This window comes from Myxocyprinus asiaticus, chromosome 37, assembly GCF_019703515.2.
Source record: "Myxocyprinus asiaticus isolate MX2 ecotype Aquarium Trade chromosome 37, UBuf_Myxa_2, whole genome shotgun sequence".
NCBI lineage: Eukaryota > Metazoa > Chordata > Actinopteri > Cypriniformes > Catostomidae > Myxocyprinus > Myxocyprinus asiaticus.
In genome coordinates this window covers 28,307,424-28,332,654 of record NC_059380.1, presented here as the reverse complement: position 1 = coordinate 28,332,654, position 25,231 = coordinate 28,307,424, and the positions used below count along the sequence as shown (strand labels likewise).

At 39.0% G+C, this 25,231-nt stretch overlaps 1 protein-coding gene across 3 annotated transcripts in view; it reads right to left on the bottom strand.

The window, feature by feature from the left end:
- Positions 1 to 589: 589 nt before the first annotated feature.
- The window catches only part of mybl2b (v-myb avian myeloblastosis viral oncogene homolog-like 2b), a 43,258-nt gene continuing 18,616 nt past the window's right edge, over positions 590 to 25,231 (bottom strand). For all 3 annotated transcript variants that reach the window (XM_051676578.1, XM_051676576.1, XM_051676577.1), the window contains exons 8-14: positions 18,849 to 19,121; positions 16,527 to 16,669; positions 16,344 to 16,443; positions 15,711 to 15,821; positions 12,707 to 12,817; positions 12,472 to 12,624; positions 590 to 1,918 (exon numbers count right to left, since the gene is read on the bottom strand). In XM_051676578.1, the coding sequence (XP_051532538.1) occupies positions 1,790 to 1,918; positions 12,472 to 12,624; positions 12,707 to 12,817; positions 15,711 to 15,821; positions 16,344 to 16,443; positions 16,527 to 16,669; positions 18,849 to 19,121 (1,020 nt within the window). In that variant the 3' untranslated portion in view covers positions 590 to 1,789. The remainder of the gene's footprint in view (positions 1,919 to 12,471; positions 12,625 to 12,706; positions 12,818 to 15,710; positions 15,822 to 16,343; positions 16,444 to 16,526; positions 16,670 to 18,848; positions 19,122 to 25,231) is intronic.

Here is a 25,231-nt window from a genome sequence, read left to right as displayed (position 1 = left end):
ACCAGTGCCACCCAGGCCCTATTGTAGCATTGCCTCTGGTTGGAGATTTTGACAGTAAGAGTTCTGACACACCTGAGAGGACTTGACAGCTTCATGTTTGATTCTAGTGCAGACGTCTCCAGCTCTAGCAAAACAGTTAGAAGGTACAGCAGCTTGCAGTTTAATCTTCAATTTTTCCATTTCAGCCAGGTCTTGGAATGAGCATGTCTGCACTGAGGGGCAGCTGTAGACCCACTTCTGATCAATCTGATTCCTGTAGCCTGTGACAGTTCATATTACTGTGTCCACAGTGAATGGGCACTGAATCCTTCAATAGATTCAGACTGGTCAGCTAAACTGGTCCCCCTGAGCAACTGAAATATTGTCTTTTGCCATTTTACTGTATGAGACTGTCAAACGTAGTTTTGGTTTTTCAGAAGAGTTCCGTTTAAAGACCCGGTTAAGTAGTAAACAAATCCACTAAGAAAAACATTGTCATTTATATGATATTTATATTGAAAAAAAAAAAGGCCCTCACATTTCGTTTTCTCAAAGCTACATTTATAATATTCTACAAACAGCATTAACAAATTCAAGACAAAGACAGGAATGTCTACCCATTACTTTTAATACACATAAACGATATATACAGCTAACAGGTCATATGAGTCATGTCTATCAGGTTAAAGGAATAGTTCGCCCAAAAATTACAATTCTCTCATTATTCACTTACCCTGATGCCATCCCAGATGTGTATGACTGTCTTTCTTCAGCAGAACACAAATGATGATTTTTTTTTTTTTTTACAAGAGGATAGAGCTCTGTCAGGTCCTTATAATGCAAGTAAATAGGTGCCAACACTTTGATGGTCCAAAAGTCACATTTAGGCAGCATTAAAGTAATCCACACGACAAAGCGAATCGATAATTAAAATGGTTTTTAACTTTAAATCGCCGCTTCCGTCCAGGGCTCTGATACTGTTTGAAATGCCCAAACTCTCACGTGACGTTCGTTCTTCTGTTGTAAATAAGCGCCGCTTCCGAATTCTCGTGTGAACTCGCTGACACGCTTACGTCACGTGACAGCTGCATGGTGCGTCAACTGCTGGCAGGAAGCACTTTTTAAAAGTTAATGTTTTAATTATCTATTTATTTTTTACACAAATATATCGATTTGCTTCAGAAGACATTCATTGATCGACTGGAGTCACATGGATTACTTTTATGCTGCCTAAATATGACTTTTGGACCGTCAAAGTGCTGGCACACGTTTACTTGCATTATAAGGACCTGACAGAGCTCTATCTTCTTCTAAAAATCTTAATTTGTGTTCTGCTGAAGAAAGACAGTCATACACATCTGGGATAGCATCAGGGTAAGTGAATGAGAGAAATTTCATTTTTGGGTGAACTAATCATTTAAGCCTTATTGTTATAGAAATACAGATGTAAATGGATTATAAAAATACAGAAAACCCTGAACAGCAACCTGCTTACATGCTTAGAACTTGGCACATGTGCATTGAATATGGACAGCAGAATTCTTGTGAACATGTTTGCTGCCATATCAATAACAGGTTGACAATGTGCAAATTATGGACACTTATTATACAGTGCTAAATGGTGGGAAATGGTATTTTGAATATGCCATAGAAATCTGGACAAGAGCATTATCAACATCAAGTGTCAATCCCGATGCAATCTGGAACAGTAATTTGTTTTACAAATGCTACATGACATTTACAATTTTTATCAACACCAATACTCCACATAATTTACTGCAAAATTGATTATACAAAGCTGCTTAAAGAGTCAGGACAGTATGAGGGCTCGGTTTGGGGCATGAGATTTTAGAGAGCGGAGGTAACGTCTTGCTTTCTCTGTCATGATCAACTGGTCTTTCGTCCGTCCACAGACAACCGTTTCCCAAGCTGGAGACATCTGGTGGCAGAACAAATAAAACATGATGAATTATGGTGTGACATACTGTACAAACTACATTGTACATAGATGTGTGCTCACTCAATTTTACTAGCTTTGTTATGATCTTTGTACATTATTTTAGGTACTTTTAGACCAGGGCTCTCAATCGATAAAAAATAAATGACTTTCATGATATGCTGATTCATTCAACTAAAACACACATTTTTGTGACATATTTGCTCAGAAAACCCCTTAACTGCAGATAACATTCTGACATGACAGATGAGTAAATAACTGAATAAACATTACAAAAGTGGCTTAAGAACTCACTATACTTTCATATCATTGAACATAAGCCTATCACGGAAATATAATCCACATCAATCCTTTTTTTTTTTTTTCAAACGAGTTCACAGAATGTTCTCGCGTTCTATTGGAACTATTTTATACATTTTTGGCCAATGCACATACACATGCAGATGGATTATTGCATCGTTTTTAGGATGGTTTTTAGTAGTTAAAAACAGTTCATCTTTGAAAAACTTCAGTCCTGTGTGAACAGTTCCACCTAGTGATGGCAAAAACAAAGCTTTCCGAAACTTCGAATCAAATGAACCAATTGCTTCGCAAAATGATTCACTGTTTCGAAGCTCTAAAAACACCGCACTCTGAGGACATCTGCTGGTAACAGGCGTGTAAAAGCAATGAGAAGACTCAAAAGCAGCTACAATTACACAATGCACTGGAAATTATTTATTTACTGTATTTGTCATATATTTTTCATGGTTGTTTATAATATCCTGAAATAAACAGATCTGAATACAAACCTTCATACAGTGCTGTGAAAAAGTATTTGCCCTGCTTAATGCAGCTAGATTATAAGGCGATGGCAGCTTATTAAATCATAATATATGTCACTGTGCATTTCTTATCGTGAAGAAAATTGGCAAAACGCAGCTTTATTAATAAGAGAGAGTTTGTTTTTTTGTGAGTTAAAGATGGATTGAGGTGAACAAAAAGGTGAGAGAGGGTAGTTTCGCCCCATTATACACTGCAACAAAATAAAAATTTTATTTTTTTTTGGCTTGTTTTCAAATATAAATATCTAAAACTCCTTTAAAACAACGTACATTTACTTTAGCAGCTATACTGCAGAATAATTTTTTGGTGTTGCTTCTCAAGTAAATGTATCTTGTTTAAAGGATTTTTAGACAATTTTAAATGGAAAAAAAGAAATACACTTGATAACAATAGGATTTTGTAGTGAAATTTTCACTGAATTAAACAATAAAAAGTATTTTTTCCCTTTAATTCAGTGAATGTCATTTAGAGGTATTTTTAAAAGATGATTTTGGCCTCTTTATTGTTAGCAAGCATGTTTAATACAAACTTTTAAGTCGGGGCACAAGCTGAATAGTCGGTTAAGAGCTAATGATTAATCGTTGCAATAATCGCCCGAATAGTCGAATAATCAGTCTAATAATCGTTCGATTAGTCGATTATCAAAATAATCGTTAGTTGCAGCCCTACTCTCTACCAGAAAATTCTAAAGGAGAATGTCCAGTCATCAGTCTGTGAGTTGAAGCTCAAACGCAACTGGATTATGCAGCAAGACAATGATCCAAAGCATGAGTAAGTCCACCTCTGAATGGCTCAAAAGAAGCAAAATTAAAGTTTTGGAGTGGCCTAGTCAAAGTCCTGACTTGAACCCGATTGAGATGCTGTGGCAGAACCTTAAATGTGCAGTTTATGCTTGAAAATCCTCCAATGTGGCTGAACCAAAGCAGTTCTGCGAAGTAGAGTGGGACACAATTCCACCACAGCATTGTGAAAGATAGATCTCCAGTTATCGGAAGCGTTTGGTTGCAGTTGTTGCTGCTAAAGGTGGCTAAACCAGCTATTAAGTTTAAGGGGGCAGTTAGTTTTTCACATGGGTGATATAGGTCTTGGATAACTTTTTTGCTTCGATAAAAAATAAAATAAAAGGATATATTTGAAAACTGTATTTTGTGTTTACTCAGGTTGCCTTTTTTATATCTCATTTGAAGATCTAAAACCATTTAGTATAAAAAAATACACAAAAATAGAAAAAAAAAAAACTTTCACAGCACTGTATATAAGTTGGCCTTTTTATGATTAACATTTTACAATTATTTTAAATACCAAACAAATGTTTTTTTTATTATTCTAAAACAACACTGTTTTGTATAAACAACTTTTAAAAATAGTTATACTTTGACAGATTGTGCAATAAACATTTGAATACGAAACATTATGATTTACAAAAAATGTACAACTCACTCATCGAGTGCTTCAGCTTGCTTAACGAGTGTGATAACCACTACACTATGCAATATTTTAAGTGTTGTAAAACTGGGTGTATTAAATAAAGTAGTGAAATTCCAGATTCACCTTTTGTAAAACAAATCTCTCAAATTTATCTCATATTTTTCACGGTGGGAACACAACTGATCCACATAGAATTTAAAATGACTGAATTAAAATCAGAAACTCTTGTTTGAAGTGAACAGATCTGATTTTATGGATCTAAGTTAATGCTGAGCTGACTCAAGATCATATACAGCCAAGGAGCTCTAAAAGACCAGTTACAGCCTTCATTTAACACTGATTCAGGGTTTCAATGTGGGATCAACGCCCCTAGTGTAACCACAGAACATTTCAAAACTGTTTCCAAACAGTATAACGTAACCAAGCCTCATTTGCTGAAATTGTGTGACTTGGCCAGTTTGATACGTGCTCCGAAGAATTGGTTAGAAACAAAATGATTCGTAAAGGTCTCAAAGCTTCATGAAGCGTGTTTCGAAAGTGCCCATCACTAGCTCCACCTGCTCTTGGCAAGTGTGGTTTGGCGAGGCGTGCTAACTGTAGTAGCAGCTGGGGCAAGACAGACTGTGAACTTGCAAAAACATTCTTCACAGGCTGAACTCCAAGACTGAACTGAAAATGATTAAAGCTGTACTACGGGGGCCTGGGTAACTCAGCAAGTATTGACGCTGACTACCACCCCTGGAGTCGCGAGTTCGAATCCACGGTGTGCTGAGAGACTCCAGCCAGGTCTCCCAAGCAACCAAATTGGCCCTGTTGCAAGGGAGGGTAGAGTCACATGGGGTCTCTATCGTGGTCGCGATTAGTGGTTCTCGCTCTCAATGGGGCGTGTGGTAAGTTGTGCGTGGATCGTGGAGAGTAGCATGAGCCTCCACATGCGGAGTCTCCACGGTGTCATGCACGACGAGCCACGTGATAAGATGCGCGAATTGACGGTCTCAGAAGTGGAAGCAACTGAGACTTGTCTTCCGCCACCTGGATTGAGGGGAGTAACTGCGCCACCATGAGAACCTACTAAGTAGTGGGAATTGAGCATTCCAAATTGGGAGAAAAGGGGATAAAACATAAATAAATTAAAAAAAAAAGCTGTACTACAGAAGATTTTTTGGTTAAAGCGTTAGTTCACCCAAAAATGTAAATTCTCTCATCATTTACTCACCCTCATGATATTGCAGGTATGTATGACTTTCTTTCTTCACCAGAACACATAAAAAAAAAAGACAAATATCTTAGCTCAGTAGGCCTTTAAAATGCAAGTGGCTGTGATCCAACATTTGAAGCTCCAAAAAGAACAGATAGTGAACAAAAACATAATCGATATGACTCCAGCTGTTATATTAATGTCTTCTAAAGCGACATGATCACTTTTGGTGCGAAAAAGATCAATAGTTAAGTACTTTTTAACTTTAAATCATCGCTTCTGGTCAGCAGCATTGCACGCGTGTGATGTAATCGCGTTGGCACGTGATACACGCGATAACTGACGCATGTCCGACTCACCTTGAAGAGCAGCGCTGTTTACAACGGAGCAGGAGGTACATTGTACAGAAGCTTCATTGGTTTTGGTTTAGATCTGTATTTGTATCTGCTTCTTTACTCACAATGGTGCATTTGTGTGCTTATCCTGGATGTCTCAACCGAGAGAAGAACGTGAGATTATGTCTGTAACATGCCAATGCTAATACGTCACACAAGTGACCGTGTGAGCTCAGCACTCTCGTGAAGCTTGCCGGAAGCAACGGATTATAGTTAAAAAGTACTTCAATATTGATCTGTCACACCAAAAGCGATCATATCACTTTACAAGACATTAATTTAACCACTGGAGTTGTATGGATGACGTTTATTCTGACTGTCTGTGATTTTTGGATCTCCATTCACTTGCATTTTAAGGGCCTACTGAGCTAAGATATTTTTCTATTTTTCTTAAAATGTGTTGTGGTCAAGAAAGAAAGTCTTACACACCTGCGATATCTTGAGGGTGAGTAAATGAGAGAATTTTTATTTTTAGGTGAACTATCCCTTTAATGAATCGAACATTACTCTGACAATATTGTGTTCACCAGTTGCAAAGTGTTTAACAGGTTTCGTTTTCTGGTGAAGTTACTGTAACGTGTTTAGAAATATTCATGAATTCTGATTATTTTATAACATTGCTGCAGTTTCGATTTTCCTAAAGTGCGTGTGCCGCTGTTTTCTCATTTATTTTATCCCAGTCTCAGAAATGCACAAATTTGTGGTCACATTCCATTGCCCTTTTATGGTCTGTTTAAATAGAATGGACCATTTAAAACCGCATCTAAAAACCACTACAGGTATAAAGGTACTAAAAGGTAGTTCCGCATGAATATATATTCTCAAACTGTTTATAATGTACCGAGTAATGTACATATTAATTTGTTTAGCGTGTAACCATCTCTCTAACGTTTCTGCCAAAGAAACAATATTATATTACATATTTCTGCATAATATTTTCATGTTTAATAAAGAATATTCCATCCCCATCATTATTGAATCCTCTTCTTGTGTTTTTAGTCTACAGTTTTATTGACTGCAGTGCATATCTCTACTATTTTAGTATTACGGTTTACCTGCAATGTCCACTGAGGCTGAAGATTGTAATGTAAAAATAATTTAAGGTCTTTCAATGAACTCATCTCAGCCATATCACAAGTTTCACCTCTTAAATTGATAAGCGTAGCAGTACAATACAACATTAATGTGTAATGGATAGTCAGTATAGTCATGTTAAAATATGTAAGTAAGAGTGTTGTTTATCTTCCTCAAAGCAAGTAATATCTCGGTTATAAATATTAATCGAATAACATAATATCAAAGTGAAAATAGCACATCATGACTCCTGCTCTGCAGGTAAATGTCTCCAAGTGATCACAGGCAAAGTCCTGGTCGAAACACAACTGTTATAAAATGTTCCTCTGCAAATTGCTTGCAATTTTAGGTTTCAACCACAGCTGTCATTGAGAGCCTAACATTTCGTAGTTTTAAATGTGCTGATTTTGTTATTAACATTTTAACACATTTTCTATAGTAACACGTTAAATTTACGACCATAATTTCTACTACATACAATTTGAAAGACTTGATTTAAAAAGCATGCCATTTACAGTTGAAGTCAGTAGTTTACATACACTTAGGTAAGTCATTAAAACTCTTTTTTAACCACTCCACAGATTTCATATTAGCAAACTATAGTTTTGGCAAGTTGTTTAGGACATCTACTTTGTGCATGACATGATTAATTTGTCCAACAACTGTTTACAGACAGATTGTTTCACTGTTGTGTAAGTTAACTGCCTTTAAGCAGCTTGGAATATTTGAGATAATGAAGTCAAGCCTTTAGTTAATTAGATTCTGATAGGCTAACTGGAGTCAATTGGAGGTGTACCTGTGGATGTATTTTAAGGCCTACCTTCAAACTCAGTGCCTCTTTGCTTGACATCATGGAAAATTCAAAAGAAATCAGCAAAGACCTCAGAAAAAATAAATAAAAAATTGGACCTCCACAAGTTTGGTTCATCCTTGGGAGCAATTTCCAAACGTCTGAAGGTACCACATTCATCTGTACAAACAATAGTATGCAAGTATAAACATCATGGGACCATGCAGCCTTCATACCGCTCAGGAAGGAGACGCATTCTGTCTCCTAGAGATGAACGTAGTTTGGTGCGAAAAGTGAAAATCAATCCCAGAACAACAGCAAAGAACCTTGTGAAGATGCTGGAGGAAACAGGTAGACAAGTATCTATATCCACAGTAAAACGAGTCCTATATTGACATAACCTGAAAGGCTGCTCAGCAAGGAAGAAGCCACTGCTCCAGAAAACACCATAAAAAAGCCAGACTACAGTTTGCAAATGCACATTGAACTGTTTGGCCATAATGATCATCGTTATGTTTGGAGGAAAAAGGGTGAGGCTTGCAAGCCGAAGAACACCATCCCAATCGTGAAGCATGGGGGTGGCAGCATCATGTTGTGGGGGTGCTTTGCTGCAGGAGGGACTGGTGCACTTCACAAAATAGATGGCATCATGAGGAAGGAAAAGTATATGGATATATTGAAGCAACATCTCAAGACATCAGCCAGGAAGTTAAAGTTCGGTCACAAATGGGTCTTACAAATGGACAATGACCTCAAGCATACCTCAAAAGTTGTGGCAAAATGGCTTAAGGACAACAAAGTCAAAGTACTGGAGTGACCATCACAAAGCCCTGACCTCAATCCGATAGAAAATTTGTGGGCAGAACTGAAGAAGTGTGTGCGAGCAAGGAGGCCCACAAACCTGACTCAGTTACACCAGTTCTGTCTGGAGGAATGGGCCAAAATTCCAGCAACTTATTGTGAGAAGCTTGTGGAAGGCTACCCAAAACGTTAAACAAGTCAAGTCAACCTTTATATATATATAGAGCAAATTTAAAAACAACAGAAGTTGACCCAAAGTGCTTTACAGATCAAACAAACAAAATTACAGAGTGATATAAAAGCAGATTGATTTAAAGTTAAATATAAAACATAATAAAATAAAAACATTTAAATACAACATCATGTATTTATCCATTTCAAACTATTCAAATGCTACAGAATAAAAATATGTTTTTAAAGAAGATTTAAAAATGGCTAATGATGAAGCTGACCTCACATGGAAAGGGAGACTATTCCATAGATTAGGACCTATCACAGAAAAGGCATGGTCACCCTTAGATCTATAGTGGCAATGAGGAACCCTCAATAAAAGTTGATCAGCAGACCTGAGTGCTCCGGTGGGGGAGTAAGTGTGTAGCAGGTCACTTATATTTTGGGGCACGAGACCAGATAGTGCCTTGTAGACAAAAATCTGAATTTAAAAATCGACCCTGAATTCCACAGGAAGCCAGTGTAAAGATGCTAACACTGGGGAAATGTGATCCCTCTTTCTTGACCCTGTTAACAGCCTTGCTGCCGTGTTTTGAACTAGCTGTAGGTGGAATAATGCAGTTTGAGGCAGTCCAATGTACAATGAGTTACAATAGTCTAAGCTTGATGTGATAAGTGAGTGGATCACATTTTCTAAGTCTTTATTGGAAAGAAATTTTTTTATTTTAGCGATAGATCTCAGGTGGAAAAAGCTACCCTTGACAACAGCACTGATCTGCCTATTGAAAAGTAACGAGGAGTCCAAAATCACTCCAAGACTCCTCACATGATCTTGTACATTCGACGACAGTGGACCTAACTGGGCAACCAGGCCATGTAAGGAGGACATGGAGGAACCTAAAGTCAGAACTTCGGTTTTGAAATTGTTTGCCAGCCAATGTTTAATATCTTTGAAGTAATTTAGGGCATTTTCAGATGAACAATTATTGTCTACACTCACTGGGAAATAAAATTGGGAATCATTAGCATAACAATGATAAGATATACTGTACTTCTGAAAAATAGAGCTCAGAGGAAACATATACAGGGAAAATAACAAGGGTCCTAAAATCAACCCTTGAGGGACACCACACTGTAATGGAGTCAACGCAGAAAATTACCAAAATTTACAGAGAACGTCCTTTCTTTTAGATAAGAGGAAACTCACTGGAAGGCCATACCCTGGATGCCAACCATACATTCTAGACGACTGAGAAGAATATTACGGTTAATAGTGTTGAATGCGGCACTGAGATCTAATAAAACTAAGACGACAGAAGAAACCTGAATCCATGGAGAGTAAAATTTAATTAGTGACCTTCAACAATGCAGATTCAGTGCTGTGCAAGGGTCTGAAACCAGACTGAAATGTATCTAAAATGTTAAATGTATTTAGATAGGAGTAGTGTGAATAAACAACTCTCTCCAAAATCTTGGAAATAAAAGGCAGTTTGGAGATTTTGTCTGTAATTGTTGTGTATTGCCGGATCCCAGAAAGTTTTTTTTTTTAACAAAGGATGTAGAATTGCATGTTTAAAACTACTTGGAACAACTCGCTACCACTTGCTAATGAGCTGTTAATTATAACTGTCACACTGGAACTGATAGTCGTGAAAACTTCTTTAAGGCGGCGTGGAGAAAGAATATCCAGCTTGTAACTGGAACACTGGAACACATCTGCTAACGTAACTGGTTCAAAGTGAGTCAGGGAGCTGGACGGGAAAGGAATTAGTGGTTGATCAAATTGCGCAGGTACAATCACACCTTTAATCTGCACAATTTTGTGAGTAAAGAAGTTTAAAAATGTTTCACAGGTCTCTTGGGTGGCGTCCAGACAAGCATTTTTAGTTTGGTTTAAAACAGAATCAATTGTTTTGAAAAATACTTTGTCGATTTGTGTTATCAGAGATTAATGTAGAGAAAAACTTAGCTTTCGCTTTACAGCTCTCTGATAGTTAAACACTTTTTTATTTTTTTTTATCCCCTTTTCCCCCCGATTTGGAATGCCCAATTCCCACTACTTAGTAGGTCCTCGTGGTGACGCGGTTACTCACCTCAGTCCGGGTGACGTAGGACAAGTCTTAGTTGCCTCCGCTTCTGAGACAGTCAATCCACGCATTTTATCACGTGGCTCGCTGTGCATGACACCGCGGAGACTCCCAGCACGGGAGGTTCATGCTACTCTCTGCGGTCCATGCACAACTTACCACGTGCCCCAATGAGAGCGAGAACCACTAATCACGACCACGAGGAGGTTACCCCATGTGACTCTACCCTCCCTAGCAACCGGGCCAATTTGGTTGCTTAGGAGACCTGGCTGGAGTCACTCAGCACACCCTGGATTCGAACTCCTGATTCCAGGGGTGGTAGTCAGCGTCAATACTCGCTGAGCTACCCAGGCCCCAGATAAACACTCTTTTAAAATGTCATAAGAGACCTGAAGCTTATCTCTTTTCCACTTGCACTCAGCTTTTCTGCACTCTTGTCTGAGAGCGTGGGTGATGTCATTTAGCCAAGGCTGTGAAACACCCTTAACTCTCCTTGGCTTGAGCAGAGCAACATTATCAAGTGTAAAAGTACAATATTTATTAAAAGCTTCAACCAATGATTCAGTGTTAAGTCCAGCTAAGACATTATCTGTGAAATGAGTTAGATAAAATTCTGAAAAAAGACTGGCATAGACGAGTGAATGGACCGGGTGTGACGTAAGGGCTAAGAAAAAGTAGGCAGAGGACAAGTAGAGACAGACTCAAACATTACTGAATAATGGTCAGAAATCCCAATATCTAAGATCTCTAAGTTGGAAACAGAAAGACCATAAGACAACACAAGATCTAATGTATAACCCATATTGTGAGTAGGACCAGTGACATGTCGTACAAAATTTAAAGACTCAGTGAGGGAGATAAATTCATTTACCAGAGGTTTTGATGGACACCATACATGAATATTAAAATCTCCAAGAATCAGGAGTCTATCACCACAAGTCACCAGCCCAGAGAGAAATTCCGAAAATTATTGGGTGAAGTCCTTATTAAATCTGGGAGGTCTGTACACAAGTGCACAGAAAGCAGGACCCAAGATGTCAATCTTTAATAGTTGGACCTCAAAACTGGAATACATGTCCATAGGCAGTGTCCTGCATTTAAAAGTGTTTCTAAAAATAGTGGCAACGCCACCTCCTCGCCCTGAAGTCCGTGGGGAATTTAAAAGGTCACAGCATGGTGGTGTTAGATCCCCCAGGGGCATTTGTTCACCAGGATTCAGCCAGGTCTTAGTGATGAATAAAAGGTTCAACGATCGTGATATAAAAAAGTCATTCAGAATAAAAGATTTCAGCAAGCTGAGATTATCAAAATTGACACCTCTCTTCACATCACTTTCACCAGTCGGAGTCTGGTATGTGGTGGTTGTCAGAGGAATCAACCGGTAATCTGCAGGGATGTCGGCATGACCCTCGATGGACATACCGGGGGCGATGCGCAATTCCAAGAGCAGCGCAATAGTTATAAACTCCATCTTAAACAATTTAAAGGCAATGCTACCAAATACTAACAATGTGTATGTAAACTTCTGACCCACTGGGAATGTGATTATATAAATAAAAGCTGAAATAAATCATTCTCTCTACTATTATTCTGACATTTCACATTCTTAAAATAAAGTAGTGATCCTAACTGACCTAAGACAGGGAATGTTTTCTACGATTAAATGTCAGTTTAAATGTATTTGGCTAAGGTGTATGTAAACTTCTGACTTCAAATGTAAAAACTTGCTATTGCACTATTTCTCTATGTATTGTAATAGCACTTACAGGCAATGGAGGATGCAATTTAAATGCTGGAGGCACAGGTTTGGTGGGCAGCCCACTCTCATTCGGACCAAGAATAAATCCTTGATCCAAAACATTCTCCTCCTTTTTTACACCACAAGATGACGCAAGAGAGAGTGACCGTGATGTTTGAGCCTGTAACGAAATACAAAACCTGTTTTACACTCTGTTCAGTGGTACTGGGCTAAATGTATCACCATTGGATAGGTTTCTGTACCTTTTGAATTGTTCTGACTGTAGGTCTAAATTGCTGTTTGCGGAAAGTCTCGCTGCAGTCAATGACATCTAGAGCCAAAGATTTACGGACTTTCTTCATAGGAGGCCGGTGCTGTTGACAAAGGACACATTTTTTATAATTTTAATAAGATATAATGAAAACACAAGGGACACATTTTCATTAGGGGAAAAAAATAAGATTAAAAAAAAAAGCTGTAAATCATTTACAAATATTTTAGGATTGGCTTTGCATTGAAAGCACCTTGCTTTCTGAATGTGATATTTACCCATTACCATTTAAAGTATCATCTAACTCTTCATTATCAGACTCATCAATATGAAAATAATCATAAATACAGCTGCAAGCAGCATCGCGACACATTTTTAAGTTAGAATTCTGATGAATGCTGTAGGAGTTAAAGATAAAAAAACAAACATCGTGTTTCTCAAGATACACTACTGTTCTATTTGCGTGTACTAGTTGCACATTAAAATCTCTATCATCGGCAGAACAAAAGTGCTTGCTCTTTTGGCTATTAGTACATTGATAAAGAGCATTTACTCAAAGTTGTGCAGAGGGTGTTAAGTGCAACAGTGCACACTATACATTGTTTTGTATATTCTCAAGCACTTTGTAGGATTTTTTTTGGAAAAAAATAGGAAAAGTCAGTTTTAACATCCATAGAGTTATATGCAATACATTTATAGACATCTATGCAATATTAATTTAATCCAATTTAAACTAAAAAAAAAAAAAAGTTTTGATTATTCCCATGACATTAACTTAATTGAAAACAATTTGTCTAATTGACTGAAATATTTCAAGCAAGCACATTTAGCCATTGTTTACTACAGGGCATCCAGAATTCACAATGACCCCCCAGGGCAAGGTCCTAAAATATTTTCATTTTACTAAGCAAATGCAACAGCCTTAATTCCTCTTTGGTATTTTGTTTATAAATTTAGTACTTTCAAATTTGTTTGTGAAACAGTTCTAAACAACAAAAATCTATTTGCTAATATTTTCAGGCATGGTCTGCACAAAAAAAAAAATCAGCAGATTTCAATTTCATGTTGATTAGACAAATGTTATAGGAGTAATAGCAACAACAAAACATTTACATAAAATCAAATCATGGCCAACCATGGTATCATTGTTCTCTGCATGACCCAGACAATCTAACAAGACCAGTCTCACAAAAATGCAAACATACATCCTCAAGTCCATTTTGGTGTGCTCAATGCCAAATTTGTAGATGATTGGCCAGTGGCTGCCATGTTTCTCAATATATGCAACTGTCCTCCTGATCAATGATGGCAACTCCCACAAAGATACTGAATGCAAATACACTGCATGCAAATTTTGAAATTAATGGGACCAATGTTTCTATATTTAGAGCCACTTTCATATTGTTCCCTGTTATAGCGCCACCAAATGGCCAAACCCCGCAACTTTTTCTGTGTGTTCTCAGGATGAGCCCTCATATAAGTGTGTCAATTTGGTGAAAATATCTCAATTTACGTAAAAGCAGAGACCACTTTTAAAATTCATTGGCCTGTTTTTGGCATTTACGAGCAGAATTTTGCCATGTTCTCTATTAACTTTTTTAATTTACTAACGACGCTTCTTATTTTGGTGGTTTCGTTCCGATCGGACGAACGGCTTTGACACCTCGCTAAAGTAGTTTCTGAACTATTTTCGAAGTGGCAACAGGCCATAAGGCGAACCATAGCAAATATGGTATCGTTGCGCTCGGCAAGTCCTCCCGAACTTAACGCGACCAGTCCTGTGAAAATAGACCAACGCCTCTAAAAGTTATAATCTCACAAAGTAAATAAAATTCAATTTTCCACCACTAGGTGGCCAAACTTCCGCCAAACTTCTCAGGCACCTTCAGGGCATGGTCCTGATGACACAATTTCCTTATATAAAGGAACAAAGTTTTGTAACGATACGCCAATGCGTTCAAAAAATACAGCATTTTGCGACAAAATTCAAAATGGCTGACGCCCAAAATGGCCGACATGGGAAAATTGGGTATTGTTTGACTCGGAATGTTTCACTGAATCTAAATTTTGGCCAAAGCGTTCAAGAGTTATAAACCAAAATAGCCGTTTTTGCTATCTCCTGACCAGTAGGGAAACGCTGTAGGTGACCTCAAGGCATTATGGCGATGACACATACCAAGTTTTGTCACAATCTGTCAAAGTGTTGCGGAGATACAGCATGAAGTCCATTTTGGCGTGCTCGCCGTCAACTTTTGTGTAGCTCTATCTCATGATCACTTTAAAACAATTTTGGTGGAAATCGGACAAAAATTGTAGGAGTAGCTAAAAAACTTGTTTCCTTAAAATTCAAAATGGCGGAAAATCTAGTCAGGTGGAAATCGAAACCAAGGTATGCATTCGACTTGTCGCGAGCTCAGGAATCAGGGGAAAATTTTGTCTCTAGGACTTAAGAGTTCAGAAGTTATTAGCGTAAACATGAGTGAAATTTTTACCTGTTGGTGGCGCTAAAGGGTTTGTGTTACAGACTCCAAATTTGCTGTGGTATTAGTTCAGACTGTTCTCTAGCTGTGTGCAAAATGTCATAACTTTGCTGCGAACAGTTCTATGAGCTGCCATAGACTCCCATGGCAGAAAAAAAAAAAAAAAAAAAGAATAAGGGGGTCAAGCCCTGATGACTAAAAAAAAAAAACTGGGGGAAAAAAGCACAGTGGGGAAATGCACCTCCCTTATTTTTTATTAAATGAAAGTTGGTTGGCTACTGTAGTGTCCATATGTGAAAATGCATAGGTTGAGCCAATGTCTGGCCACTCAAGATTGCAGTTCTGTTTAGTTCTGCTAGTGACACAAATATTACACATTGCAACTTAAAGAGATGTATTAAAAGGATAATTTGGTCATCTTTGAACTATGGGTGAACGATTTCTTTAATGGTACTCATCTGCTTCATGAATGAACTGCTTTTTCCATGACAGAATCACTCCTCCGTTCTCTCTTACCGCTTGTTTGCATTTCTTCTCAGAAGGAGTTTCATCTTCTACGATCAGCTCAATTCCTGCTTCACTGCGCAACACTTCTTTAAGGTCCTCCTCCAAATTCGGGGTTGGAGGCTCAAGTAAAAAACAAAAACACGTTTTAATATTTTCATTCTCACAGTATTAGGACTGCACAACAATAAAAACTAAATAAATAAATCATTATTACTAAGGTTGCTATGATTAATTAATCATTAAAAGTGTCTATTAAAGCATTTCATTTAGATCTAATCTTGTTGTTTCAAAGGTTTCTATTCACATGTTCACAATGTTTGTGCTTTAATGCCATTCCAGCTTTCCACATGAAAATGCAAATGCAAATCAGAAACATTTAAATTAGTCTATAGGCCCATCAGTAATGACAACTGGTAATAATGAGCAACGTTTAAGCAGTCTGATGCGCAGATGCGTGGTTTATGTTTCACCTCTGTTTGTGGTGCATCGAGATTACAATATCAAGGAAAATAATCAATTATGATTTTTGTAATAATCGTGCAGCCCTTTTCCAGCATCAAAACTAGAATATCAAACAGGAGGTCAACTATCAGTGCAAGTAGATAAGCTTTAAATAAGAAAAACCTATTGTGATTTCATTACCAGTGGCCGCAAGGGGCCATATTTTTCCATGGCATTTTTAAACGGAGTGGGAGTACGGGGAGTTGTGTCCAGATCAGACTTGTGATTTGGCGTGATAAACCTACAGAGAGAAATAAAAGTTTAATTTGAACACAAACTATTTGAATAAAGGTCTGTGTGACAGCGGAGGTTTTGGACACATACAGGGAATTCTCCTTCTGTGTGAGTGGAGTTTTGTCACGGTGTAGGGGTGTTGTGACAAAGGCCTTCTGGCTGCACACTGGAGTGGACGTCAGAGAGGGATTCTCCAGGTCCAGGGTGTCCTGCTTGGTCCACATATTGAGGAACTGTGAAGAACATAAAGATTAAATAAATGCATGACATGAGTATAGTATAGTTCCTGTTTTGAATTGTTTTTTTGTTTTTAAATCAGAGGGAGTCATTCAAGTCAAAACTGAGCATTAGATTTTTAGATGTGTGCAAAGCACAGACGTTGACTTATGTGGAGGTTTTTGGCTGTTGCATCTTGCTCTCTAATCTTTGTCTCACAGCACATGGGGCTGTTCACACAACTGTTTTTGCGTCCATCTGAGTTTTTTTCCCATTGTTTTTTCTAAGCAGACATGCGCAAGACGGACGTCTTTGACTGTTGTGCCACGTTCAGCTGTTTTTTTTTCAGCGTCTCATGAAGGAGTGTAATGTTTTTAGACACTGTGTAAAGTGCATCTCGAGACCCCTGCATTCTGTTATATGTGTTGCTCTTCATCTAGCTTTTTTTAGCGCAAGAATGCGGTCGGCCTCAACGGTTCTTAAGGAGTGTGTTTTAAAACGCTATGTCATGTGGAAAGGATTTCAATATCGAAAAGCACCTCTCGAGATCCCCACGTTCTGTTTCAGTTGCACTTTGTCTAAAACAGTCCTTATTGCAGTACTGGGCTCAGATGGGCTCAATGTCTTTACAGTGGAGGGTCTGAGCCACAAATGCTCTATTTTTCTTTTCAACCGAGTTCAACTAAATACCACAAGCGTTTGGAAATATTTCTACCGTTTCTACAACTGTAATTAATGAAAAAAAAAACTGTGGTACTACCACTAGTTTGAAGCTTGAGTACCACGTCATAGGTATACCGTGCAACACGAAGTTAACAAAACTGTCTATTGGAGCATTTCTTTTCTTGATTTCCTTTTTTTTTTACTTAATATTTGAGAATATGAACTGGCTAAAAATCTTTTGATTTTATAATTTTATGCACTTCAGTTTAAAATGGAATGCATTTGTATTAGACATGTTCTTTGCAATAACACAATATAACTTTGCTGTTTGATTTAAATGTATTTGTTGTGCCCTCTTGTGAGCTAAGGAGGCTATGGCGATTTAAATATCTGGTGATCACTGAAGATTAGGGGTGTAATGGTTCTCTGTAAAAAAATAAATAAAAAAATAAAAAAAACATACAGTTCGCCACTCACTTTTTTTAATGATGCATCTTGAGGACAAGGTTTGGCACAGAAAACAAAGCATCAAATAAACAGGCACAGTTACAACCTCCACTAATGTACCTGTATCAAATTGGTGTGTAGTTTAAAATGGCAAGCAGAGAAACCATACTGCAGATAGAGAAGCCCCATGCGTCATTCAAGTCTCCCATGTGAGAACATTTTCTATTTTGCAGTCAGTTAACAGCAATGGTCAAAAAACCTAAACAAAACAGGCACGTTTTGCAGCCATTGCTCAACTTGAGTGATGTATACTGGTAAATACATCAATATATGATTAGCTGTTTACACCGACATCACCAGTGGATAGATAGCGCATGGCACACACAGATGAGCCCAAAACTACATAGTCCACACTTCCGTTTTTAAGCAGGCACACTGTGCTAGTTCGGACAGATATGAAACAATAACTAAAGCAATTGGGGTGTTCATTGTCAAAGTTAGGTTTCCCTGCTCCATTAATGGGATTTCAGTAACCAAGTTAATTTTGCGGTTACTGTGATTTTTCTACAAATACCATGGTTAAACTACTGTCGTAAAACCATGGTTATTTTTAGTAAGGACAAACCTGTTAAAGTGTTTGTTACCAAATAAAGTATTCTTACTTTGGATTTGGCAGTAATATATATTTTTTCTGAAAATATATTAAGCAAATACCAAAATGTACCGAAACCATCATACAAACCGAACTGTGAAAAAATGGAACCATTACACCCATACTGAAGATGTCCTGAAACTTTTTCCCCAAACTGGAATATTGTCTTAAAATTATAATATAATTCAAATTTTGGTAATATTTAAGTGAAAATTCAAATGTAGTTTTTTTTTTGCCCTTTTGACAGCCCTAATGGTTGCTTGGCGGTTGCTAGGAAATTGTCAGCAAGTTTTGAATTGTTGCCAAGACACTGCCAGGATTTTGGGTGGTTACTAGGGTACTGCTAGGGGGCTGCTATATACAATGATAGACAGATTGATAGATGTCTGACTGAGAGTCAAATGGTAGTATAATGCAGACAGCGTTGGCGGTACCTGTGAAGGAGAGAAGGGCAGGATTTTGACGGGTGTGTTCTTTGGGGTCATTGAGTCATTGGGGTCGGGGGAGAGGGCGATGCGGCGACGACTACGGCGACTCAGGATTGATGGAGGTGTCGCCCCGCCAGGTGAGATAGGAATGAGTTCTCCTTTACTTCCCTTGCTGAGCTCGTGCAGGGTGCTCCCCTCCAGCCGAAACTGCAGCAGCTCAGGGCTCTGGCTTTCCTCCGGCAGGTCAAAGTCTGACATCGTACACCAGCCTTCAAGGTCCTTTTGGAGAAAAAGTTATTTTTTTAATCAGACATACACTCGCTCAGCAATATAGTCACCAACAGGGCTAAACAGTCATTTTTCCTGCTGGCTAAATCGGGAAATTACTCCAGATTTGTACTTACCCGGCCAACATTTTCATTGGCAACACCACAAAAAATAAATGAACTTTTTTTCTTTTTTACATTTTACAAAAAAGTGTTATAATAATATTATTACAATAAATACCATTTGTTTTTAATTCACAATTATTTAGTTTCACTAAGACACTTTTAATGGAAAGTAATGATATAACATAAGCTTCAAAGACTTTCACAAGTCATCCTTGGGTTAATCCATCTCAAGTGGTCCAATACAGGTTGCATGACCATTTGTAATTTTCCTAATTTTATTTTAGTGATTACCTCTATGTATTGGTATTGCAAAACCACCCAGTTTAAATTTGTATTTTACTTGGTTTAACCACAGCGGCCATCTTTGTGTCATGGCACACGACAAATTTGGGTTATACAGATATTTACAGAAACCTCAATATTTCAGCTCAGGATGGTCCTAGCTCCTTGGAACAAAAACTGATCTCTAGAGCACATTAGAAGGTACATGAACATATATAAACATTTTGCACATTCTTGTTCCTTAGACTTAGAACTTAAGTCATAATGTAATGATCAAGATCGCTGAAAGTTTCACTTATAGGGTCAGTTTATAATGGGAAAAGTTTGAGTCTCAGTCCTAAATATTTTTAGGGGGTATCTATGTTAGTATTGTGTTCATACAGAACATTTCAGGTTTGAGACTTCTCTTATTTATTTTTTATAGGGGCATATTTTTAACACTTCCCCTCACTTTCGGGTTGATTATCTCTGGAGGGGACCAGATAGGAACCTGAAATTTTCACAGATATAAGTCCTCTATGGTAGCAATCTGCTGTAAAAAACTTGAGTTTGAGATTCTACTGGTTACAGAGCTAGGGCAAGTAGAAATGTTCATCCATGTTGGCGCCGCAAATGGCCGCCTCTGTGTGGAGATCTCCAATTCTTTTGCTGTTTTTGTTTGTTTGTCCTGTGTTTAGTCTTTTTTTTTTCAATCAGTTTTACCAGGGACAAACTGCTGAACATTGGCAGCATATACCAGACATTCTTTTCCCGGTTTTTGACCTTTCGTACGTTTTGCTGGACATTTTATTTGGAGGAGCAGCAGTGTTGTTCAACCGCGCTAAGAAATGCAAGCAAGGGAAGCGAGCCGGCGTGCTGGTCAAGCTCCGACAGCGCAACTTTCGAACAGCACTGCTGAGTATTCATCTAGCAAATCTCCGCTCTCTCTCCTAACAAAACGGACAAACTACTTCTCCTCACATGTACAAACAAGGACTTTTCAAACTCTGCTGCCTTGTGCTTCACAGAACCTGCTTGAGTGAAGCCATTCCGGACAGTGCATTACATCTGCCGGGCTTCCAGTTATTCAGAGCGGATCACATTGCAGAGTTATCGGGGAAAACAAGAGGCGGTGGATGCTTTTACATCAATGCAAGTTGGTGTACAGATGTAACAGCGTTGAAAAATATGTGTTGCCCTAATTTAGAAGCGCACTCCCTTAACTGTAAGCCTTTCTACTCGCCACAGGAGTTTTCTTCGTTTATTCTGGTGAACGTTTACATTCTTCCACACGCGCGCGTGCGTGTGTGTGTGTGTGTGTGTGTGCGCAATGCTGAATCAGCTGGCTGATCAGATCGCAGACACAGAGCAACAACACCCGGACTCACTTATCATTCTTGGGGATTTTAACAAAGCAAACCTCACACGTGAACTGCCCAAATACAAACAGCACATTACATGCCCAACCAGAGACAGAAATACACTGGATCACTGTTACACTACATTAAAGGATGCATATCGCTCTGTCCCTTGAGCAGCTTTGAAACTCTCTGATCACTGTCTGGTTCATCTTCTTCCAACCTACAGGCAGAAAATAAAATCAGCTAAACCTGTAGTTAAGACTGTAAAGAGATGGACCAATGAAGCAGAGCTGGAACTACAAGCCTGTTTTGACTGCACTGATTAGAGTGTTTATGAAGCTGCAGCCACCGACCTGGACATACTCACAGATACTATGACATCAAATATCAGTTTCTGTGAGGACATGTGCATTCCTACTAGGACTTATTTAACATAAAACAATGAAAAAACATGGTTTATAGCAAAACCCAGGCAGCTTTGTCAGAGCAAAGAGCATGCTTACAGAAGCGGGGATAAAATCTTGTACAATTGGGCCAAAAACACACTGACAAAGGAGATTAGAGTGGCTAAAGAAGCTACTCTGAGAAGCTGAAAAACAAGTTTTCAGCTAACGACCCTGCATCAGTGTGGAGGCCTGAAGGACATTACGAACTACAAAACACCAAACCCCAACTCTGTAGGGAATCAACAACTGGCTAACAACCTGAATGTGTTTTACTGTAGATTTGAAAAGACAAGTCACACACCCCACACCCAATCTGACCTTCAGTTCACACAAACATCAACACCTCCTGCGACCCCCCCTCCTCCTCCCTCCTGCTACTCAACCTGCACTTAGGATCCATGAAGAGGATGTGTACCGGGTCTTCCGGAAACAGAAGACAAAGCATCAGGCCCAGATGGTGTTTCACCTGTTTAAAAGCTTGTGCTGACCAGCTGGCCCCCATCTTCATACAGACCTTCAACAGATCACTAGGGCAGTGTGAAGTGTCCTGCTGCTTCAAACGCTTCACCATCATCCCCGTCCCAAAGAAACCCAAGATCAAAGGACTTGATGACTACAGACCCGTCGCTCTGACGTCTGTGATCATGAAATCATTTGAGAGACTGGTGTTGGCCCACCTGAAGGACATCACTGGACCCTTTCTGGACTCCAATTTGCTTATTGAGCAAACAGGTCTGTGGATGATGCAGTCAACATGGGATTGCACCATATCCTGCAACATTTGGACAGACCAGAGACATTTGCAAGGATCCTTTTTGTGGACTTCAGTTCGGCTTTCAACACCATCATCCCAGCTATTCTCCGGGCAAAATTAAACCAACTCTCTGTTCCCACCTCTATCTGTCAGTGGATCACCAGCTTTCTGGCAGAAAGGCAGCAGATAGTGAGCACCTGTTCGATCATCACTGGCCCCCCAGGGATGTGTGCTCTCCCCACTACCCTTCTCCTTGTACACCAACGACTGCATCGCCATGGACCCCTCTGTCAAGCTCCTGAAGTTTGCAGACGACACTTCTGTCATCGGCCTCATACAAGATGCCGATGAGTCTGCATACCGAAGGAAGGTTGAAAAGCTGGATGTCTGGTGCAGCCAAAACAACATGGAGCTGAACATGCTCAAAACAGTGGAGATGATTGTGAAGTTCAGGAGAAACACCCCAGCATTACACCCCCACCATTCTGAACAGTCATTCAGGTTCCTGGGCTCTACCATCTCACAGGACCTGAAGTGGGAGACCCACATTGACTCCATTGTGAGAAAGGCCCAGCAGAGGTTGTACTTCCTTCAACAGTTGAGGGAGTTCAACCTGCCACAAGCGCTGCTGATACAGTTCTACTCAGCAGTCACTGAGTCTGTCCTCTGCACTTCAATAACTGTCTGGTTTGGTTCAGCTACCAAATCGGACATTAGAAGACTACAAAGGACAGTTCGAACTGCTGAGCGGATTATTGGTTCTTCCCTTCCCGCCCTCCAAAAACTGTACACATCCAGAGTGAGGAAAAGGGCTGGAAAAATCACCCTGGTCCCCACTCACCCAGCCAACTACCTCTTTGAACTGTTGCCTTCTGGCTGGCGCTACAGAGCATTGAGCACCTGAACAGCCAGGCACAGGAACAGCTTTTCCCCTCAGGCCATCCATCTCACGAACAGTTAAAACTGCCCCATTAAGCAATAATTATATGCAATAACAAGCTTTGTCAATTATACTTATTTAACATATCCTACCTCTTCAGCACATTACATTCCCTTGCACTGTATATAACAGATTGTATTTGTATATACGTATATTTTTGTGTCTTATTGTGTATTTTTATATAAAATGTATATTCTATTAACTTATTTTTAGTCTTTATTCTATTTTTTTATTATTTCTGTCTTGTTTTATTATTTGTGCATTGGAAGCATCTGTCACCAAGTCAAACTCCTTGTATGCGTGGGACTTGCCGGTTTGGTCATTCAGCAGATGGCGGTGAGAAAGAAACTCTCCCAGTTGGCGTTACTAATCCCTCAATTCAAATACCACAGATCTAAATATTGCTGAGGGAAACAGACACAGAAAGGTGAAGGGGAAACTGACTGCAAGGCAAGAGAAAGAGGGGAAAACTAATGAAGATGACAAAGCCATTTGACAAAATAGCGACGCTAACATGTCCGTGCTCTCAGCGGATCCTAAAACGGCTATTCAATACAGCATATGTGCCATATGTGAATTGAAAGAATTTAGTAAAAACAAATTCAATGACATTAGGAATGACTTTGCAGATTTCAAAGAGGATATTATTCAAAAACTCGAAGCCACATATACCCTTCAGGCTATGGTAGAAAGAATAGATGAAGCAGAGAAATGAATAGCTGACATGAAAGAATGGAATGTGGAAGCGAGAGATGTGATCACTAACACCTGGAAAATGCAAGAAAAGTTAGTAAAAAATTCAGAGATGACATTAGGAATGACTTCGCAGGTTTCAAAGAGAAAATTAATCAAAAACTCGAAGCCACAAATACCCTTCAGGCTGTGGTAGAAAGAATAGATGAAGCAGAGAAACGAATAGCTGACATGGAAAAATGGAATGTGGAAGCCAGGGATGTGATCACCAACATCTGGAAAATGCATGAAAAGCTGCAAGTCAAGCTCACAGATTGAGAAAGGCGCTCGCGATACAGCAATATACACATTTATGGAGTTCCCAAGGGTTACAAGAACAAGAGAGATAATTGTGGAGGGTCAAAGGATTTTCTTTGACCACAACTATGCTACTGAATTTCTTCAATGCGGTTAAGAGTAAGGTAACATTAAGAGAGTCCATAAGAACAATCAAATAAAATTTCAGACACCATATCCGGCTAAACTGAAAGTTTTCCTAGCTAGTGGGACCAAAGTTTTCCACAGCGCAGCCGAGGCAACTAGAGAGCAACGGAAAGATGGACTTGCTATTGACGAAGTGGAACAACCCGGGCCAGCAAATAAAGTACCTTTTTGGCAGTGTCAGAAATGGGAAACAGCGAGCAACAAAAAACAGCAGGGTAGCAGCCAGGCATGGATATGAGAGAAACTGAGGCGCTACCAGCATAACCCTGGATATAACATGAAGAGCAAGTCATCATTAATATAAAGACTGTCTGCATTTGGAGGACTTTTGTTAAACTACGGTGTATTTCAGACATTAGACTGACACATCACTGACTATAATCCCCTAATACAACAGGTTTGAGTTTCAGTCTTTACAGGTTAGAACACTTTATTTTCAGTAATTGTTAAGTAAAATTTTCCCTATAAACCATTTTAAGGTCTCATTTTATTTGTGAAGGAATCTCCCACCTAAAATATGCAGAAAAAAAATAAAATAAATAAAAATAAAAAAAAACAATAAATGGGACTATTTGCTGTAAGTTTTCTTTGTTATAAAATGGCTTTAAAAGTGACTTCCAAATGGCTGTTATTTTGGAGCCCCACATCTTTCAACCCTACACTGCTGTCACAGTGAATGGTAAAGACTTTGAAGGGAGTAGGGCATATGGATGATCTCTTCTGAATAGAACGCGCCCATTTGAAGAGTGTCTATGTCTATGAGTCCCAAAATTCTTGCAGGTGGTATAGCTGCCCATTCGTCTTGGCAAAATGCCTCCAGGTGCATGAACCGCACGTTTGAGATCTCCCCAGAGTGGCTCGATGATATTAAGGTCAGGAGACTGTGATGGCCACTACAGAACCTTCACCTTTTTCTGCTGTTACCACTGGAGGGTCAACTTGGCCTTGTGCTTAGGGTCATTGTCATGCTGGAAAGTCCAAGAGCGTCCCATGCACAGCTTTCGTGCAGAAGAATGCAAATTGTCTGCCAGTATTTTCTGATAACATGCTGCATTCATC